Source organism: Schistocerca americana, chromosome 7 (assembly GCF_021461395.2).
Source record: "Schistocerca americana isolate TAMUIC-IGC-003095 chromosome 7, iqSchAmer2.1, whole genome shotgun sequence".
Taxonomy (NCBI): domain Eukaryota; kingdom Metazoa; phylum Arthropoda; class Insecta; order Orthoptera; family Acrididae; genus Schistocerca; species Schistocerca americana.
In genome coordinates this window covers 112,325,655-112,348,998 of record NC_060125.1, presented here as the reverse complement: position 1 = coordinate 112,348,998, position 23,344 = coordinate 112,325,655, and the positions used below count along the sequence as shown (strand labels likewise).

The 23,344-nt window shown below is 40.1% G+C and overlaps 1 protein-coding gene across 1 annotated transcript in view; it reads left to right on the top strand.

The window, feature by feature from the left end:
- The window catches only part of LOC124622752 (ras-specific guanine nucleotide-releasing factor 2-like), an 898,440-nt gene that overhangs the window by 340,069 nt on the left and 535,027 nt on the right, over positions 1-23,344 (top strand). Inside the window, exons 12-13 of the mRNA XM_047148541.1 lie at positions 4,646-4,758; positions 5,997-6,095. Coding sequence (XP_047004497.1) covers positions 4,646-4,758; positions 5,997-6,095 — 212 coding nt within the window. The remainder of the gene's footprint in view (positions 1-4,645; positions 4,759-5,996; positions 6,096-23,344) is intronic.

The window sequence follows — 23,344 nt, the reverse complement described above, 5'->3', positions numbered from 1 at the left end:
GTGCAGAGGTCACGAAACTGTGTGTCTGGCACATTTCTAATTTTCTGTGAAAACCTCTACTTCTCTGAATACCTTGTAGTCTTTCAACTCCTTGAGTGCTGCATCCACCTTTTGCATTGTAGGGAGTTTATGAGTTTCAGGGTTAATCTTTACTGGGATGTTTGGGTTAATTTTTAAAAGTATCCTATGTTCTTCAGAGTTTTTATATTTATTGAATGATTCTGGCATTTTCCATGTTTTTAATGTTCCATTTTTCTGTCCCCCCATTTTCAGAATTAATATGGTGCTACATTTTCACAGTTATCTTCCAAAGATTTTGTAATAATCTTGGGAATTGGTATTATTGTAATTTTGTTCTATTGAGTTGATTACATATTTCTGATATTGTCTCTTGATTTGCCTGATATTTTAGTGGATCTTTTTCTAACTTTTTCTGGTTGATGTCATCTTCATTTCTTATGGGCTTCAGATTTTAAGCATTTCTTTATGAATTTTGTTACATTATGAGGTCAGCCAAGCTTGCCTTTGATATGGGTTCAAGGAGATACATTTTAACTTGTTGTTTGACAATTGATATCACTGCTTCAAGATTGTTCATTTGTTTTTCACTCCACTATCCTCTGCTTCATGAATTTTTTAATCTTCATCATTAATGTGTTTACCACTTTGTGCAGAACCATATATGATAAAATAACTGACAGCATTCCTTCTGTGACCAAATGTACTTTTAGACTGCGGAATTGCAAAATACCAATTTGCCAATCCAAAACAGCATTCAACTCCATGGAGTTGCCGTGTTATTGTTGTTGCTGTCTTCCATTTGAACATTGGTTCTATGTAGCTCTCCATGCTACTCTATCTTGTGCAAGCATATTCATCTCTGAATAACTATTGCAAGCTACATCCTTCTGAACCTGCTTACTGTAATCATCTCTTGATCTCCCTCTTCCTTCCATTTTTTGTTTTGTTTTGTTTTTTTGGAAGGTTCTTTGTAGTTGAAAGACTCTAGCAAGGAGACACAAGCCATGGTGTAATTTTATAAACTGCGTCTTATAAAAGGAATGAATTTGAACTTTTTACAGTCATAACTCTGTATATCATCAGAGTTCCTCCATATTGATTCATGCACTGATCCAGACCAGTTTATGCTATCACTAATGAACCATTTTAGTGCAGTGCACAGCTTGAATAGGCTGTCAAGTCCTTTTCTATTCATGTATTTGTCACTATGTGGATCATCATCATCACCTGGGATTCCTTCCAGGACATTGTGTGCTACCTTTCTGAACAATTTGCCTAAATCTGTTTCTGTTGTGGTAGGTTTTCTTTTGTTGGGCAGACAAAAGGAATTCCATTTCAGAAACTTTCAGTTGAACTTACATGTCTTTTGCTCATGACACAGCTCTCTCTACTGTAGCACATGATGAACAAAGGAAAGTTTGAATGTGGTCGGTTTAGTTCTTAAAAGAACATTCTTACCCCACACAAGTCTTCGTTCTAGACTGAAGATTTTCTATCCTTTGGTTACAGTGTTGAGAACCTTAAGGTTGACACTTCCTTCACCTGTCAGAATGCAAGTAAGGCATATGAAATTATGTTCATGGTTGATCTTCTTACCCTCCAATAACAGAGCTATTGTTTGCTCAGTTGGATTGCCATGGTCTTTGTTTCACTCACAGTTAACCCAAACTCTTTTAACTTGATGTTCCACAGATCCAGTTTTCTGTGTACCCCCCCCCCCTCCCCCTCCCCTTTCCCTTTTGATTTCACTCCAAATGCTAATGTGATGGATAGATACAAAGGCATAAAGACTCTTTTTTCCATTTGCTTGATGTCCTTTGATGTGATACCCATGAGTATGATGAAGAGTAATGGGAAAGGGAACTGTCCTGTTGCACACCTCTTGTTGTTCAGAAGCACTTCTGTTTTTTATCAGTTATTTGTGTGCTGGACTCATAATGTCCAGCAGAATCTGAATTTTTGTATTTAGAGAACTGGGGTCATTACATTTTCCCAAGTAGGCCCAAATTTTACACTTTGGCACACCCTCATACACTTTCTCCAAATTGAAGAACACTGTTATCAGGTCTTATCCTTTCTACAATATTTTTCCATTATTTGCCTCCCTGAAAAGTAAATCCATGCTGTTCTTCTTCAAATCATGTTATAGGACCATTCTGAACATCTTTTCCAGAATCATTTCCAAGATCTGTAGGCAATGTTGTAATAAGGTGACCCTTCGGCGTACAGTTTTTTAATGAATACATATGTAGTCTTGAATGCCATGATGATATTGGGGAATTATAGCATTCTTCCCATACTTGGTTCAGAGAGCTGTCTTAGCTGTAGGAAATTTGATCCAGCTCAATGCCTTGTGTGTGTTGTGATTGCTATGATCCTAATCTTCTGTGCCACATTTAAGGCTCCCCCATTTGTTACTGTTGTAGGAATTTCTCACATTGCAAAAGCACCATAAACCCATTATTGTTATTCCTTCAGTCAATTTACATGTAGAAATTTTAGAAAATGAATCGGCCATAACTAGGTAATTCTATCACAGTCCAGAGACATGTTTGATGCAACTCTCCATGCTACTCTATCCTGTGCAAGGTTCTTCATCTCCCAGTACCTACTGCAACCTACATCCTTCTGAATCTGTTTAGTGTATTCATCTCTTGGTCTCCCTCTATGATTTTTATCCTCCATGCTGCCCTCCAATACTAAATTGGTGATCCCTTGATGCCCCAGAATATGCCCTACCAACCGATCCCTTCTTCTAGTCAAGTTGTGCCACAAATTTCTCTTCTCTCCAATTCTATTCAATACCTCCTCATTAGTTATGTGATCTATCCATCTAATCTTCAGCATTCTTCTACAGCAACACATTTCGAAAGCTTCTATTCTCATCTTGTCTAAACTATTTATTGTCCACATTTCATTTCCATACATGGGTACACTCCATACAAATACTTTCAGAAACGACTTCCTGACACTTAAAGCTATACTCGATGTTAACAAATTTCTCTTCTTCAGAAACACTTTCCTTGCCATTGCTAGTTTACAATTTATATCTTCTCTAATTTGACCATCATCAGTTATTTTGCTCCTCAAATAGCAAGACTTATTTACTACTTTAAGTGTCTCATTTCCTAATATAATTCCCTCAGCATCATCTGATTTAATTTGACTACATTCCATTATCGTCAATTTGCTTTTGTTGATTTTCATCTTATATTGTCTTTTCAAGATACTGTCTGTTCCTTTCAGCTGCTCTTTCAGGTCCTTCCCTGTCTCTGACAGAATTACAGTGTCATGGGCAAACCTAAAAATTTTATTTCTTCTCCATGGATTTTAAATCCTACTCCAAATTTTTCTTTTCTTTCTTTTATTGCTTGCACAATATACAGATCGGAGATACGCTACAACCCTGCCTCACTTCCTTCCCAACCACTGCTTACCTTTAGTACCCTGCGACTACCATCTGGTTTCTGTACACATTGTAAATAGCCTTTCACTCCCTGTATTTGACCCATGCCACCTTCAGAATTTGAACGAGAGTATTCCAGTCAGCATTGTCAAAAGCTTTATCCAAGTCTACAAATGCTAGAAATGTAGGTGTGCCTTTCCTTAACCTATCTTCTAAGGTAAGTCGTAGGGTCAGTATTGCCTTGCATGTTCCAACGTTTGTGCAGAATCCTAGCTGATCTTCCCTGAGGTCAGCTTCTACCAGTTTTTCCATTCATCTGTAAAGAATTTGCATTAGTATTTTGCAGCTGTGACTTATTAAACTGATAGTTCGGTAATTTTCGCATCTGTCAACACCTGCTTCCTTTGGGATTGGAATTATTATATTCTTCTTGAAGTCTGAGGGTATTTTGCCTGTCTCATACATCTTGCTCACTAGATGGTAGAGTTTTTTTAGGCCTGCCTGTCCCAAGGCTGTCAGTAGTTCTAATGGAATGTTGTCTACTCCCAGGGCCTTGTTTCGACTTAGGTCTTTCAGTGCTCTGTCAAACTCTTTATGCAGTATCATATCTCCTATTTCATCTTCATCTACATTCACTTCCTTTTCTATAATATTGTCCTCAAGAACATCGTCCTTGTGTAGACCCTCTGTATACTCCTTCCACCTTTCTGCTTTCCCTTCTTGGCTTAGAATTGGGTTTCCATCTGAGCCCTTAATATTCATGCAAGTGGTTCTCTTTTCTCCAAAAGTCTCTTTAATTTTCCTGTAGGCAGTATCTATCTTACCTTTAGTGATATGTGCCTCTACATCCTTACGTTTGTCCTCTAGTCATTCCTGCGTAGCCATTTTGCACTTCCTGTCTATCTCATTTTTGAGACGTTTGTATTCCTTTTTGCCTGCTTCATTTACTGCATTTTTGTATTTTCTCCTTTCATCAATTAAATTCAATATCTCTTCTGTTACCCAAGGATTTCTATGTGGGTTATGGGTGTATAAACATGTCACTGAAGGTTGGTATGCACAACCTCTTCTTTAAATTACACTGAAAAGTGTAAGTATTTGTCTAGTATATCACAAATTGCTTCTTATTAAAAATGAACATGAACTACCAACAATTATCTCATTGATCTCATCTGTTATCGCATCTTTGATTAAGGAAAGTTTCTGACTGTGTTGTAGGTCACTGGACGTTCTGAGTGGCAGGGATGATCACACCACACTTCATCATTATGATGACCGCAGGAGAAGTAGCTTCTCACCACGAAGGACCAGTGGGGCAAGTTCAGTCTCCGGTAAGAATATTTATTGTAGTACACAAAAAATATTAATTGTAACTATTAATATTGCACCTGACTACTTTCACTTAGTCTTGTGGGACCGATGACCGTAGCAGTCTGGTCCCTTTACTCCCACAAACCAACCAAATCTTAGTCTTGTGCATAGCATATACCCTAATTTTATGTTTTAATTGTGCACCCTGACATACTTCTATTCTTGTTTATACATTTGCGTGGTTGTGAAATTTTTATGGGTTTCCTTAAACAACAATTTTAAAATACCAATCTCAGTGCATTTTTGGTAAAAGCTGCAATAAAGTAATTTGGGAACCAAAAATAGCATGGAAGCCTGTAATATACTGGGTGAATCTCAGATCCACAGGCAAAATTTTGAATATTTTTCAAGGATATTTTGTGAATAATTTAGGATAAAGGATCATTAGTTTCTGGTGGCTTGTTACAAAGTTATTGCATTTCATTTAATTTCTTACCACCACTTATTTTTATCTGTATTGCACTGAAAATATTTGCACAACAGTGAAGTGCAGATTTCAATGGGGAGTGCTGTGGGCCTTGTTTGGAAACAAACTTGTTCCAGCCATTCATGTATTTGCTGGTGACAACACACATGCCCATTTCACTGTTTGGCCTCAAGCTTGCATTCAGTACTGCTTGGTTGTGTAATGGGTTAGTTTTTCTGCCATTTTTGTATGTTAACAGTGATACACAACAGTACGGACAGGTTTGCTGATGAAGCCTTGGCAGATAAGCATTATGCAGTATGGGTTCACTGAAGGCAGTGGAAGAACAACACAACAACACTGTGCTCAACTGCTCCCACATTGATAGCAACAACATCACAATACTTCTGCATTACACTGCATTTTCTGTTGTACATGTTGGTGATTTTGTTCACTACTGTGAAGGTATTTTCACCAGAAGCAAATGTAATTGGGGTATCAAATTGAGTAAACCATAATTACGTTGTTACTCCATAACAAGCCACTGGAAATCACAGGCTTCTTATACCAAAATGTGCAGAAAATGTCTTTGAATAACCTCTGACATTTTGTTGGTATATTTCAGGCTCACCCTGTAGAGAATGTAAATTTTTACTGTTGATTTATCTAATCAGTTTTGTAGTCCTAGATGTCTTTCTAACTACCACCTAACACAGTTAAAAATAATAATTAAATACCAAAATTATTCATGGGAGAAATATTTATGTAACTACAAGGTTGATAATTTTCCAGGTTATGGTTCTGAAATGAGTGATCGTGACCGTGACCGTAGCCACAGTTATGATTCACAAGGTTTTCCTAGGGGTCACTGGAGATGCAGTCACCGCAAATGTGAGTCTCCCTGTTAGAATTTCACTACAGGGTGGAATATGTTAACAACTTTGCAATGTATACAGTTTTCTGAATATCGGTTATTTATAGGCAAGTAATTTGGGGCTAATGCCTTCTTTGCCTTATGTGTAGAACCAAAATTCAATTTGTTTGAACCTCAAATGAAAACAGTAAGTTGATGGATGAAAGAAATGTATGAACAAAGAGCCATAAGTAGTAAATAGAATTCTGTGCAGCAAAGGTTTTTGTATGTGGTATGGATTTTGATAAACCATGCCTTTAAGATACAATATTGATGAAGACCATGTAAGAAAATGCTAAGGTAATATGTAGAGCATGAAGATGAAGCAGACCAGTCTGCGACGGCTCACCTGAAGATGACTGGCAGGTGCCCAGTTGAAATATCATGCAAAGTATTGAACTACGACCAGCTGCAAGCCCGACAGTTTTTGCCCTCTACAGCTCCCTCTAGTACCATGGAAGTCATTCCCTCATGTCTTAGCAGATGTCCTATCATCCTGTCCCTTCTCCTTATCAGTGTTTTCCACATATTCCTTTCCTCTCCGATTCTGCGTAGAACCTCCTCATTCCTTACCTTATCAGTCCACCTAATTTTCAACATTCGTCTATAGCACCACATCTCAAATGCTTCGATTCTCTTCTGTTCTGGTTTTCCCACAGTCCGTGTTTCACTACCATACAATGCTGTACTCCAGATGTACATCCTCAGAAATTTCTTCCTCAAATTAAGGCCGGTATTTGATATTAGTAGACTTCTCTTGGCCAGAAATGCCTTTTTTGCCATAGCGAGTCTGCTTTTGATGTCCTCCTTGCTCCGTCCATCATTGGTTATTTTACTGCCTAGGTAGCAGAATTCCTTAATTTCATTGACTTCGTGACCATCAATCCTGATGTTAAGTTTCTCGCTGTTCTCATTTCTACTACTTCTCATTACCTTCGTCTTTCTCCGATTTACTCTCAAACCATACTGTGTACTCATTAGACTGTTCATTCCGTTCAGCAGATCATTTAATTCTTCTTCACTTTCACTCAGGATAGCAATGTCATCAGCAAATCGTATCATTGATATCCTTTCACCTTGTATTTTAATTCCACTCCGAAACCTTTCTTTTATTTCCATCATTGCTTCCTCGATGTACAGATTGAAGAGTAGGGGCGAAAGGGTACAGCCTTGTCTTACACCCTTCTTAATACGAGCACTTCGTTCTTGATCGTCCACTCTTATTATTCCCTCTTGGTTGTTGTACATATTGTATATGACCCGTCTCTCCCTGTAGCTTACCCCTACTTTTTTCAGAATCTCGAACAGCTTGCACCATTTCATATTGTCGAATGCTTTTTCCAGGTCGACAAATCCTATGAAAGTGTCTTGATTTTTCTTTAGCCTTGCTTCCATTATTAGCCGTAACGTGAGAATTGCCTCTCTCTTGTCCCTTTACTTTTCCTAAAGCCAAACTGATCTTCACCTAGCACATTCTCAATTTTCTTTTCCATTCTTCTGTATATTATTCTTGTAAGCAGCTTCGATGCATGAGCTGTTAAGCTGATTGTGCGATAATTCTCGCACTAGTCAGCTCTTGCCGTCTTCGGGATTGTGTGGATGATGCTTTTCCGAAAGTCAGATGGTATCTCGCCAGACTCATATATTCTACACACCAACGTGAATAGTTGTTTTGTTGCCACTTTCCCCAATGATTTTAGAAATTTTGATGGAATGTTATCTATCCCTTCTGCCTTATTTGACCGTAAATCCTCCAAAGCTCTTTTAAATTCCGAATCTAATACTGGATCCCCTATCTCTTCTAAATCGACTCCTGTTTTTTCTTCTATCACATCAGACAAAACAAATCTTCACCCTCATAGAGGCTTTCAATGTATTCTTTCCACCTATCTGCTCTCTCCTCTGCATTTAACAGTGGAATTCCCGTTGCACTCTTAATGTTACCACCGTTGCTTTTAATGTCACCAAAGGTTGTTTTGACTTTGCTGTACGCTGAGTCTGTCCTTCCGACAATCATATCTTTTTCGATGTCTTCACATTTTTCCTGCAGCCATTTCGTCTTAGCTTCCCTGCACTTCCTATTTAATTCATTCCTCAGCGACTTGTATTTCTGTATTCCTGATTTTCCTGGAACATGTTTGTACTTCCTCCTTTCATCAATCAACTGAAGTGTTTCTTCTGTTACCCATGGTTTCTTCGCAGCTACCTTCTTTCTACCTATGTTTTCCTTCCCAACTTCTGTGATGGCCCTTTTTAGAGATGTCCATTCCTCTTCAACTGTACTGCCTACTGCGCTATTCCTTATTGCTGTATCTATAGCGTTGGAGAACTACAAACGTATCTCGTCATTCCTTAGTACTTCCGTATCGCACTTCTTTGAGTATTGATTCTTCCTGACTAATGTCTTGAACTTCAGCCTACTCTTCATCACTACTATATTGTGATCTGAGTCTATATCTGCTCCTGGGAATGCCTTACAATCCAGTATCTGATTTTGTAATCTCTGTCTGACCATGATGTAATCTAATTGAAATCTTCCCATATCTCCTGGCCTTTTCCAAGTATACCTCCTCCCCTTGTGATTCTTGAACAGGGTATTCGCTATTATAGCTGAAACTTGTTACAGAACTCAATTAGTCTTTCTCCTCTTTCATTCCTTGTCCCAAGCCCATATTCTCCTGTAACCTTTTCTTCTACTCCTTCCCCTACAACTGCATTCCAGTCGCCCATGACTGTTAGATTTTCGTCCCCCTTTACATACTGCATTACCCTTTCAATATCCTCATACACTTTCTCTATCTGTTCATCTTCAGCTTGCGACGTCGGCATGTATACCTGAACTATCGTTGTCGGTGTTGGTCTGCTGTCAATTCTGATTAGAACAACCCAGTCACTGAACTGTTCACAGTAACACACCCTCTGCCCTACCTTCCTATTCACAATGAATCCTACACCTGTTATACCATTTTCTGCTGCTGTTGATATTACCCGATACTCATCTGACCAGAAATCCTTGCCTTTCTTCCACTTCACTTCACTGACCCCTGCTATATCTAGATTGAGCCTTTGCATTTCCCTTTTCAGATTTTCTAGTTTCCCTACCACGTTCAAGCTTCTGACATTCCACGCCCCGACTCGTAGAACGTTATCCTTTCGTTGAGTATTCAATCTTTTTCTCATGGTAACCTCCCCCTTGGCAGTCCCCTCCCGGAGATCCGAATGGGGGACTATTCCGGAATCTTTTGCCAATGGAGAGATCATCATGACACTTCTTCAATTACAGGCCACATGTCCTGTGGATACACGTTACGTGTCTTTAATGCAGTGGTTTCCATTGCCTTCTGCATTCTCATGTCGTTGATCATTGCTGATTCTTCCGCCTTTAGGGGCAATTTCCCACCCCTAGGACAGGAGAGTGCCCTGAACCTCTATTCGCTCCTCCGCCTTCTTTGACAAGGCCGTTGGCAGAATGAGGCTGACTTCTTATGCCGGAAGTCTTTGGCCGCCAATGCTGATTATTTATCAAAATTTAGGCAGTGGCGGGGATCAAACCCGGGACCAAAGACGTTTTTGATTATGAATCAAAGACGCTACCCCTAGACCGCTATCTCCGTGTAATGTCTTGTCTGTATAGACGTGTATCTGTTGTCTTTAAGATCCCTTCACCTTCACATGTAAGTCTATACAGTAAAGTAAGGCCCTCCCAGTTCTTGGCTGATCCGTGATAAGACAGGCGAAAAATTAGACTAATGGAGGATTATTAGTATTATCTCTATTTTCATTTGCTCTCTCTTTCTCTCCTTTATCTATGTACAGTTTTTAATATAATATTTCATTACGTGGTATAGTGATAAAAGGAATCAGCCAAATAGAATCTTTGGTGGAGTCCTTTGTCTTGGTAATCAGCGGCTGGCTTGCTGTAAGAGATCTTTACATTTATTATTACTGTTAAACACTGTAGTCAGTCGGGAGAATCAATCGTTTGGACAATTTGTTCCTTTTACGAAAGATTGCGAATTCCAGATGTGTATGAAGCCTTTTTGGATGATTTAATACAGACTCAGTGATTGCAGGCTCCCTTCGACACAGCTTAAACTTCCCCACTAATTACAGGGCCAACGTGATCAACAAATGATTCAGAAAAAACTCATTCGTTCATTCACTCTAGAACAAAAAAGTGACAAACCTTATTTGTGGAGGAAATCGTGTATTAAATCCATCTCCTTTACATGTCCAGATCTCCGGTGTTTCCACGCCTTAATTATTTTCCTTTTACAATCTCTTTCTCTTCAAAACAATCTGCTAGCGGCACAAATGTTAATTGGCTCGCTTTAGCGAGCAGAAAGGCAGAATATGTATCTCTCAGAAACATGTCAATTCCTCAACAGATACTCCAGAAGCTGTCCTAGTTCCCCTCTAACAACCATGGAGAATGCATATATGCATCTCTGTTATTTCAAAGAATAAATGCACTAGAAAATACTTTGGCGTCGATAAGCTGTCGCCACCTATATTACGAGAAAATAGGATCAGATAACTTTTCCAAAGTGAATGAATGTGGATGGTTTGATTGAAATGATTAATTGGTGCGTGGTAGAGGGTATTTGCTGTGGGAACATTACAATGCCCCTCGCAGCGAGGCGAAGTTTGTGAGCCTAATTCTGATTTACCAAACACACTTCACGAGCTGTCTATTAGTGTGGGTAACCCGGAAGTGATGAGTGTCAGTCCGCAGATTGAAGAAAAAAAGAAAAAGAAAAAAATTATGTATAAGACAGACAAAGAAAAGGAACATTGAAAAGAGAAGAAATGCAGATACAGGTACCACGGCTGTACTGGTTTTACATGCATCAAGGTGTTATGTCTGCTGTGCACAACTAAGGAAGATGATCTTTCATGAAACTATTATCAGGGTCTACCCATTTGGGAACTTTCTTAAGCAGGCAAACCTTGGAAAACCTCTTAAGTCTAGACCCCCAGCCTACGGTACATAGAAGATAGGAAAGCCTACAGAAGAGAAAAAATAATTTTTAAATTGATCTCTAAAGGAAAGATAGGGATAGATTTATATAACGATTTGGAGAAGAGTGATTTGTGCCTCTAGCCAAAAAAAATTTACAATCAATAACTCAAGGGAGTTGTTGTTTTTGTTTTTTTTTTTTTTTTTTTTCACAATCTTGTTCCCAGGACAATATCTTGCGGTGCTGAAACTCCCCTCCCTGGATCTTGCATGTCCCCGACGTCCTAATTTGTAGTCGGTCTCCTATGAGGCCCACAATGGGAAGAGTAGAAGGGACAGAGATACCAGATTTTACATGCAACATTCACTCCAAAAGAATTAGCAATGACCGAAAGGGAAACTCTTCCTGTAAAAGAACTGTTTAGGTTGCATCGTCCAAGATTCTCCTTTTTGAAAACAAAATCCCTATGGCCTCATGCATCCTTTTTCTTACAATGTACTGCAAGGAATTTAGCCATTGACTTAAGTTTTCCACTTATCAATTGACTAATGCTGTTGTCGAAAACATCATAATATTTACTCTAGTTTGAATTTTCTTTTGGACTTCGCATATCACTTAATCACCACTTGTGCTTATAAGTCCAAAAATTCTGACACATTTTCTGTCAATGATTTACTCTTCGTAATTTAAAGGATTCATGCAACGTGCAGTAGATTTTGTATTCAAATCATCGAATAATGGAAAGTGTGGTTCATTTTATACAAGGACATAATCCATCATTTCCTTGAAAAGTCATATCATTTATCTATACTCATAAAATTTTATCCTAAATACATATATTTCTCCACTTGATTGCTGTAATGTAAAAGTTATTAGTGGCGAGGAATGTGGATTCACTTCTTTAATTTATTCTCCAATTCATCTGGCATTCATACATGCACATATACGGGAATGGATTTTCAAACAAAATTCCAAAGTGAACAAGACCCATTAAATAACTACTAATTCTATGAATATTAACTTCTTTTGACATTCAACAATAAATCAAGAACTCTTAACCTCTAATTATGACACTTTTTTGAAGTTGAGCATCAATCCGTTTCCCCTCGCGTTTGATGCGAGCCTCTTACAAGGCATATCTGTGTCGTCTATATCGATTCTAACTCTTGCGCCGATGTCAATTGTTTTGCGTGGGAAATTATCTTTGCGGTGTTAACTGTCACTCATGATTCACTGCCTAAACGCATCACTTCACACGTTTACACATCTAAGCGTGCACTTGAAATTATATATGAACATTCACTGGGAACCTCTTTTGATTATGCAGCGTCATTTTCGGGAAATATTTCTTTCTTCTTGAAGGTCATTCAGATCCTTTATAATTCTTGATGACATTAGCAATGCTAAAGTTCTATGTTTACTCAAACACAGGTGAAGACTACCTCCACTATCTTCTTTACAGCACTCGATAGTTATAGTTATTCACTATTTCTACAATCTGTGTTACTGATCAATTATTTCAGTTTAAAGTTTTCTAACACTAAACACACTCAGTTTATTGTTTTGTTTTTACGAGCGTTCATCTCTGTCACTCACAACAGACGTGGTACGCCTGTACCCTCTTGATTAATTTGTCATATTGTTGTTTTCTCTGATCAGCCTTTTGCATCATATTTATGATGGCTTGTCTTATTTTTTCTTCCCAAGGCATCTCAGTTTCCTGAGTTTTGGGCATATGTTCAGTCCAGAAGTTTTCTTCTTTTGCCTCGAACATCAATTAATGAGGTGTATAACCAGTGGAGGAGTGGGGCATGTTGTTGTATGTCTGCTTCAATTCTTCCACATAATTTGCCCACGCAGTCTGCTTATTATGGCAATAGGTCCTCATAAAGCGATTGAACTCTCTGAAAATTCTCTCAGCCAAATTGCCTTGTGGGTGGTAAAATGCTGTTAGTATGTGTTTCACACTGACTTGAGACAAAGCCTGTTTCCATCAGAGTCCCGTGAATATCTTAGCATTGTCTCTTATTATCGCCTTAGCTATACCAACATGTGGAAGATAATGTCTTGTCAATCTTATTACAATTACTTTGGCTGTAGCCGCCTTTATCGGGTATAGCTTTACGTATTTCGTACACACATCAAGAAATGCCAACACATATCTAACACCTCCTCTTGAAGTAGGTAACGGTCCACACAGATTGCACGAATTTAATTCTTTTGGTTCTCGGACTAATATAGAGCATAATGGGTGCTTACTCCCTTTTGAACCCGGCTTTGCTTATTGACAGATTATGCATTTCTTCAAGACCTCATGCACTCTGCGCTTTATGTTGGGAAAACAACAGTACACCCTTATCTTGTCTGCACATTTTGTTGCATCGAAATGTCCCCAGGTTACATGGGTGAACCATACGAGTTTCTCTATTTGCGCCTCAGGTATACATACACACCAAGGGACTTTGTTTGGCCTTCCACAGCGGAAAAATAATACGCCATTTACCAGCTTGTAATAATTTGCCATCTGATCCGAAGGTTGCTGTTGTAACCTTTGAATGACACTTCCCCATTGAGCATCTCTTTTCTGTAACTGTGCCATACACGCACACAAATTGACGTAGTACGTCTTATATGGATTTTCCTGCAGCAGCAATACAGGGAATTCTGAGTTATTATTTACTTCAATCTCTTTAGTCAAACCCTGTGGTGACCTTGATAGAGCGTCAGCAATAATGTTTTGCTGTCCTGATACATGCACGATCTTAAATTGGTATTGTTGCAGAGCGAGAGTCCATCTAGCCAGTCTGGGGTGTAACAGTTTACACATTTGTAAAAATGTTAATGATTGATGATCACAATATTCGACAGTCTTCAACCCATATAGATAATAATGAAATTTTTTAGTTCCCCAGATGACCGCAAGAGCCTCTAATTCTGTCGTCGTGTAAGTTCATTCACAGTTGGACAAAACACGACTAGCAAATGCAATAGGACAGAAAGTGAGTTGTCCATTTATTTTGCGTACTTGGAAACGGCATGCTCCAATACCCACATGGTACAAAAGTGGTGCATTTACTAATTGCTTCTTTATCTCTTCGAATGCTTCCTGACACTCTAATGACCAGAGCCAGGGCACATCCTTCTTCAACAGACTATTTAGAGCTGCTGCGTTCATCACCTGATTTGTTATGAATCTTCTAAAAAATGAGGCAAGCCCCATAAATCCTTTCAATTGCCTCCTATTCCTGGGTATTGGAAACTTACTAATTGCCATTAGCTTCTCCTTGGTTGGTAAAATTCCCTTTGCGTCAATTATATGCCCCAGGAACTTGATTCTGTTTACTGCAAAATGGGATTTCTGTAGGTTAGCAGTTATTCCCGTGGTTTTGAACATGTCCAACACTCGGTTCAGTAAGGTAATATGCTCCTCCCAAGTTTTCAATGTAATAAGCAAATCATCAACAAACACTGTTATCCTGCTTCTGAGTTCCTGGCCTAGTGCATAATCTAGAGCTGCTATAAAGATTCCAGCACTAATGTTGAGTCCGAAAGGAACTACGGTGAATTGGTAACTTCTTCCGGAATAAATGAAAGCCGTATACTTCCTTGATGACTCATCCAGCTTGACTTGCCAATAAGAGCTTTGCAAATCAATGCTCATCAAATATTTGACATCCTGGAACCGTTGTATAAGGTCATCTATGTTTTCTGGATGTGTCCTCACTGGAATTATGATTTTATTTATTTCTCTGGCATCGAGTACCAGTCTAACAGCCCCATTTGGTTTTGGCACGACTAACAATGGGGAGCAGTATGGACTTGTAGAAGGTTCGATCAAACCCCATTTCAACATGCGATCTACTTCCTTTTGAACTTGAGCCTTTAACCTCCAGGGAACAGGATACAAAGTTCTACAATACGTTTCGTGCGGCTTAACGTAGAGATGGCATATGTATCCCTTAATAACTCCTGGCCTTTCATCAAAAACGTTTTCATACGTTAATAATAATTCATTGAGCTGCTTCTTCTGATCTTCGATAATGCAGTCTGATTCATTTAACTTTTCAAACACTAATTGACCAAAATCTTCTTTGACTTGGAACTCATTAATGACGTGCTGTTTAGAATTTTGGGCCGTCCTGATTACTTGCACACTGATCCCACAATTATATTTTCTCGTAACTCCAACTCAATTTCTTGTTTATTAACATTCAACCAAATCTTTCCTGTTTTGAAATCTATTCTGCATCCGTATTGACGTAGGCTGTCGACTCCGATAATGCAATCTACCACCAAATTTTTCACAACAAGGAATGTGCTTAATATTGCTACATTTCCGAATTCCACACCAAGTAGTGACTGCACCTTTACATTAGCCGATCAAGCCCCAACGGCGCCTATTATTCTGCAATTTTGAACTGGAAAAACTGGTACTCGTCTTATATTTCTGATCCTGTTGAATAGTGCCTCCAAAATAACATTGTGGTTGCAGCTGTGTCTAAAACCACCACTGCAGGTATGGTCTCCATAATGACTTGCACTTCGGCTACTGCCACCTGTTCCTTATCCTCATCTTGTGGTTCTAAGTCCACAGTCAGTTCATCTGCCAGTAATCTTCCATCATTATACGTTAGCATGAGTACACGTATCCTGTTGCCCCTCAACCAACTGTTGACCGCTCCTCCGGGGCACGAGTGGGTCCATATGAGTTTGTTGGATTTTGATTTGTCTGCTGGTTGACATCATGCATCACTTCAGTAAATACCTGTTGATCCATAGATGTCCGTCCCCACTGATGTTGGCTATTTGAATTCATTCCTCCCGGTTTATTCCAATTTCTATTATTGTTATTATTCCAGGCTTGGGGTCTGAAATTTCTTTCTTTCCCCCACACGGGGTTGTGTCTTTTCCCGTTCCTGTTGTTCCTTGAATAGCCCCTCGCAAGACCATTGCCGGGATTACTATTGAGATTTTGAGGGGTTCCTCCATTATTTAGCAATTTCTGTTCATGCCTTCTAAGTGTCGATTGATCGCCATTGGTATAACCCATACTTCCACCTTGCCTACCGTTTGGCAGAGTCTCTATCGCCCTATATTAAAATCTGTTATTACGGGCTTTCTGGTTGTTCTCTTCGATAATATCTATATGGTCTGACATCATGAGGAACGACTCCAAGTCTTTGTCGTTGCCGTAAATCAATTGATTCCGGATGCTAGTTGGTAGTCTTGCCTTAAGTATGTTTATTATGTCTGGCAAGGGCATAAGTCTGCCCCAGTATCTCATTTTATTTATATATTTTTCGAAATACCTTCTAAGGCTTCCTTTCGAAAAGGAGAAAGGCTCTGGGTAGAGCACCTCCTGACTTAGGCATTCCTGTACCCCTTCTGACCAGAACTTTGCTAAAAACGCCTTCTCAAAATCGTCATATGTCGGGCAAACAGAAGTCATGTCCAAGGCCCAGATCGCCCCCAAACCTCGTATATATCCTGTAACAAAACTGATCTTCTGCCACTCCGACCAATTTCTGGGTAGCACTCCTCTGAAACTTTGAATAAAAACAATTGGATGGACCCCCCTTTTGTCAGGGTTAAAGGTCTGGAATTGCCGATGCTTTATCATTTTTTCTTCAGCATGGCAAAGGCTTTCGTAATCTCCGGTAGATAAGAATTGACATGAACAACCAGCTTGTGGCAATTTAATGTTTGAATTACTTACACAAGTCGGTATTGTGTGCGAATGGGCAGTAACTGGCTTTATAGTTGTTGCCAACTTCTGCTGCTGCCCTGTATTCATTTGTTCTGAGCTTTGTTGTGAAGCGCGCATCGACTGTTCTATCGTTTGTTTCCAATGCTCAAAATCAGCACCTAAGTGCTGTTGCACCTCCTCAAGTCCTTTCGCAGACAAATTCTCTTCCTGTTTGCCAGATAAATTCTGGAATGCTGCCTTAACATTTTGCTCAACGTTTTCACACATTAGCCTTTTGTTTTCTAATGTGTTTTCGAATAATTTACCCGTTAATACATTAATTGGGTGGTCTATAACGTCTTGACGCTCTGTCAGATGTTGAACACTTTTCTTTATGTTAGTCTGTGTACGTGCCAATTCAGGAAGTTGCACAATTGCACATGCCATGGCGTCTTGCTTTTGTACTAATTGCGGAACCATTTCCACTTGTTCCCATATGGTATCTATCCTCATACTCGTTCATTTCGACAAGTACCCGCTGAGTAGATTCCTCACATTGTGCTTTCACCAATTCCATTTGTGCAGTTAATTGTCCTTCCATCTCTTTGGCCTGATCTTTGAGTTCCTTCGTCTTCGCCTCTATTCACTGCTCTAATTCGGAAAAACTGTCTTGTAACTGCTGCTTAATCTCAGTCTGGACTAATTTCATCTCTTCTTCAGTTTGAGTGACTGTCACTAATTGTGCTTTAATATCGGTTTTCAGATTTTCCTGCCCTTCAGTAACTGAGGCAAATTTCGCATTAATGTCGGTTTTCAAGTATACATGCTCTCGGTTATCATCTGCATCTGTCTCATGATAATTACCAATGGATCTAATCCCTGCTGTGTACTTGCTGTTACACACGCAGCCGTGTCTACAGGGCGTTCTGTTGCGCTATCTGTAGCCATCGGTCGTACAACACTTCTTACTGCATCGTTATTATCAGTGCTAACAGCTGAAGGCTGATGCATGCTGCTTTGCTCTGCTTGACCCATCCTAAACATTGCCCTAGTTAAAACCATATAAATGTTCTACTGTCACTAAATGTAACTTCCTTCACACGAGAGTACTTCTGTGTCTAATGTCTTAATGTACACATACAGATAAATGCAACTGGGACAGGTCAATCCAAACACTTCCTATATCTAACATGAACACAAATAATCAGTGTTCAAATTTCGAATAACACTAAATAAAAAAGCGTATACTTCAACTGTACTAGCAAGCTTTAATAATAAAAATATAGATCTGGCCTTTTCTCTGCGGCCAGCATGCTGTCTTTCGCCTTTATATGTGGATCCTGTTATATCACCTGCGAGTCTTTCCTCTCTTTTCCAAGCGTCAGTTAGGTTGGCTCGTCGTAGTTGACATGAAACAGAGAACAAAATTATTTTAGCAATGTCCAAAAACGTGTCCTGTCACGGATTGGCCATTTTAACATCTTAATGTTCGGATAATAAGTTGCCGTCTCTTCAATCTAAGAATAGATGATCAATGCAGCTAGCCGCTATCTCTGTGCAATGTCTTGTCTGTATAGACGTGTATCTGTTGTCTTTAAGATCACTTCACCTTCACACATAAGTCTATACAGTAAAGTAAGGCCCTCCCAGTTCTTGGCTGATCTGTGATAAGACAGGCGAAAAATTAGACTAATGGAGGATTATTAGTATTGTCTCTATTTTCATTTGCTCTCTTTCTATCTCTCCTTTATCTATGTATAGTTTTTAATATAATATTTCATTACGTGGTATAGTGATAAAAGGAATCAGCCAAATAGAATCTTTGGTGGAGTCCTTCGTCTTGGTAATCAGTGGCTGGCTTGCTGTAAGAGATCTTTACATTTATTATTACTGTTAAACACTGTAGTCAGTCAGGAGAATCAATCGTTTGGACAATTTGTTCCTTTTACGATAGATTGCGAATTCCAGATGTGTACGAAGCCTTTTTGTACGATTTAACACAGACTCAGTGATTGCAGGCTCTCTTCGATACAGCTGAAACTTCCCCACTAATTACAGGGCCAACGTGATCAACAAATGATTCAGGAAAACCTCATTCGTTCATTCACTCCAGAACAAAAGAGTCACAAACCTTATTTGTGGAGGAAATTGTGTATTAAATCCATCTCCATTACATGTCCAGATCTCCGGTGATTCCACGCCTTAATTATTTTCCTTTTACAATCTCTTTCCCTTCAAAACAAACCGCTAGTGGCACAAATGTTAATTGGCTCGCTTTAGTGAGAAGAAAAGCAGAATATGTATCTCTCAGAAACACGTCAATCCATCCACAGATACTCCAGAAGCTGTCCTAGTTCCCCTCTAACAACCATGGAGAATGCATATATGCATCTCTGTTATTTCAAAGAATAATGCACTAGAAAATACTTTGGCGTCAGATCAGATAACTTATCCAAAGTGAATGAATGTGGGTGGTTTGATTGAAAATGATTAATTGGTGCGTGGTAGAGGGTATTTGCTGTGGGGACATTACAATACACAGCTTTCTTCTTTGATTAAGGCAGTAGGAAAGGCATCTGACCACAAAGCTAGAATAACAATAATAATAATAATAATAATAACAATAAATTTACCAAATTGTGAGGATAGTGGATCCCATGCAATAGTATAATGCAAGTTTAGTATCTGTATACATGTGACAACACTTTTACATTACACTGTCAATGCAGGTACTTCACGGTGTATGGTGGCTTGATGATAATTGGGGAACAGAACACTGGATGAAAACTGTGCAAGTCACTCTATAGGGAGCAGAAAGTGCGATACCTCACAGAGATGTGAACGGGAATAAACTGGGCATGCAGCTTGCGGAGGCAGCTGTCAACTGACTACTTGGCAGTGACAACTTGGAACATAGTGTGACGCGAGGGCTGTGGTAGTCAAACTTGGTGTAATTACTTTACCATGTGGCCTACTGCTGCCAACAGATAAACACCTCCGTCAGTGGGTCTCCCTTTTCACTCGACGTATGCACTATCTGTGGCAGGTTTCCACACTAGTCCACTGCATTACCCATGTCAGCTCATCTGCCTCTCTTACAATCTTTGTTAACACAGAAACTAAATCCCTCCACCCTGACAACACCACCTAGGGCCAAAAATGGCCGGGCCCAGGCCACAATCTCAGGTGCAAAACCAGAGACCCCCAGACAACATGACAGCGGATTGATCACTGAAGGAGTAGATGCTGACGCCGCCATCTCTGGCGGAAGGGCAAAAGGGCACAGGTGCTAGGGTGAGGGGAGGTGGAGGGAGGGAGGCTGTTCACTGCCAGCAGTGGAGGCAAGGCCACCTCCATTGGCGGTGTGGGGGAGGAGGCAGAGGAGGAGGAAGAGGAGGAGGAGAACGAGAACTGCAGGTCAAAATCGGTGGGCCTGGCAGGTGCAAGGCCCACTGGGACCTGATATTGCAAGCAATGGGAGAACAGTGTAGGGGATGACAACAGCGAAGCGTGCTGCTGCAAGCAGGAGCTTGCACCCGGAATGCCATTGTGATTGGCCTTGCTGGCTGACAGGCTGGAAGACCGTAGTGATGGTGTTACAACAGGGTGCAGGTGCAGCTGATTTGCGTGGGTCAGCTGTTCCATGCTGGCACCCACTTCATATAACTGCTGACCATTGTGGCTCAGCACGACACTCGGCAGCCACCCCTGCTGCTGGCCAAAGGACCGGGCCCAAATGGCAGCCCTGGGAGGAAACCAGAATGGTCATAATGGATTGTGGCATACAACTCCGAATGCAAAAAAGTCCAGGAGATCCTGATGTTGGCAATGATGCAAATGTTCTGCTGTAGTGCACCCATCGACTGGCATCCCCAGTATGTAGCCAGAAAACTCGATAGTGCACCGTCGCCGTAATAGGCAGACACTGACATTCCGATTTGGATTTGAAGGTATGCATGGTGTTGTATTGTATTATTGATACAACCACCAAAGCAGATGTCACTTGTTGCCACCTTCAACTATTTATAGTGCACTGAGGGAAACACTATAAGAGGAGAATTAGGAGAACTCTGAAACACTGACAGTGATTAGTGACAAGAACATACACATTTATTGATGAATACTCAACTTTGTTCAAATTGCCTCAGACAGCAGATCCTGAAGTTCAACTACTATACCAGAACATAAGGAGGACAGTAAACATTTCTGTCCCACTAGAATATTCACTGAAGAAGGTCTCACATGGACTAACTAGAAGCAGATGATACAGTGCGAAACATACAAGTAGAAGGTAGTGGAGTTGACTTGAACTGCCTATGCCTGGCAAACTGCAGGGAGGACACACACCTACATCCAAGGCCAGAGTCACAAATGTTGGAGGCCCTCCCCTTGGAGAGGAAGGCGGCAGGGTCCACAGGCATTGCCCACAGTGACATTGGATGCTGTGATAATGACATCGGGGATTAGGGCGTGTCCACCTCCATGAGAAATGCCTCTGGCTGAGATGCCATCTGGTCTGTGGCAGACAGGCACTATTCTGGCTCCTGGATGTATGCTGAACCTGTAAAATGAAACGCAGTGACAGGATCACGAAGTCTGAGAGTGCAAAGCTGGTTCTGGTATCTTTTGAGTAGCAGCCATGTAGGGGAAGAAACTAAGAACATGTTGTGTCTATGGATATGTGAAACATTGCCCTGTTGCCATTGCTGTCTGGGCCAGAAGGTCCTGAAGAGTATTGCATCCTGGATCTGAAAATGAGAATCTTTGTACTGACTTTTACTCCTTGCTTGTTGGTGCAGCAGATGAAGCAGGATGCCAGGGTGCCAGTGGTCATGCAGGAGTTCGGATGTGGAAGGTCCACCTCAAGGCATCGCATGGCAGGTGAACAGGAAGAGTTGCAAGGAATGCTCCCATGAATGAGTTTCATCGACTGTAATCATCTGCACATTGAATGTTCACACGAAACATTCAGCTTCCCCATTTGATTGGGGATAGAGTAGCACTGTGGTCACATGTTCAGTTGCGTTGACCATGCAAAATTGTTCAAATTCCTGTGAGGTAAACTACAATCCATTATCAAACACTAACACTTCTGGATAGCCCTCAATGGAAAATACAAAAAATTGAAGTAAATGTTCTGATAATACTATATGACATTGTAGACTTCATGGGAACAATTAAGAGAAAACAGCTGAAGGCATCCACTACAATAAGCCATTGTGTGTTCCAGAAAGGTCCAGCAACATCAATCTGGATACATTTCCATGGACCACTTGGCATAGCCAGTCAGAAAAGCATTGAGGTGAAGGTGCCTGTTGCTCCATATAAGCGGTACAGCTTGACATCATGTCTTCAATCAGGGCGTCCATCTGTAATTTTTCCTCCTGTCTATGTGATTATGTAGCTCTCAATTCGTTCGAGCAATCATTCATTCATAATATGAAATACAGTCATAGCTCATTCACTCAAAATGATTCAGAAATTTTACTTGTTAGAATGAAATCAGGTGATGATTCTTCTTCTCTGAAGGCTTGTGCTTTGCGGCAGTATGTTAATCTGTACAAATAAAATGCCTCGTAATTTTTGGGAGCGTTGTGTAATCAGTCGGGAAACCTCAGTTATCTTCTGTCATAAATCTCAATAATCAGATTACAGTTCTTCCAACCAAGCTCAGGCTACTCGGCACGAAGACAATCTCGAAAGCTTTTTTTCTAACAACCACCAGAGAGAGTACTACAAAGAATAATTATGCACTCATGGCATAGCTATTGTATGAAACTATTTTGCGCATGGATTCTGCGAGTATGAAGATAGAAAATTTGTAAACGTCATTCAAGGGTAAAATTGTATCAGAATAATTCATCGAATATAAAGAGATATTACAATTGCCCCTCGCAGCGAGCAAAGTTAATGATAATACACTTTGCGAGCTAACAGGAAAAATTTGTTGGGTTGTTTATTCAAAAGTGGAATATTTTGAATTAATAGAATTTTACTATAGAGGGTATTGGTATCATGTTAAGACAATAAGTTACGAGAATACCTAAGCTGTAGCTTTTACACGTACGGGGTATACCCGCATCCCGAGTACATAACCAGGGAATATGTAGATTGGTGTAATTACGAAAGAGGTCTTGGCACAGTGTTACACCGTGGGAACTGGCCTTCACAGGGAAACCCTGGAAAACCTGGAAGAATAGACCCCAGCTCAGGTAGTAAAGAAGATAGGAAAGCCTAAATTCAGTAATTTTGAAATATATAGAAGCTCCATAGATTAGATCGAAGGAAAAGTGCCTCATAGCCAAAAAAAAATTTACAATATTGCTCCAAAAAAATTTTTAAAATTCTTCTTTGGACGATGTAGCCGGCGATCTCGTTGTGAAGTCGATGGAACAGGAACACTGGGTATGGACAGCGGGTAGGCGACGTACAGCGTTTGGTGGAGGCGGCACGGAGGACAGGTGATGGCTTATGGTACAGGACAGAAGCTGATAATGTGCCGTAGAAACAACAAGATGATCTCAGAAACAGATGGTCAGGGATGTGAACATGGAACAGGTTTAAAGTGGAATAAGAAAAG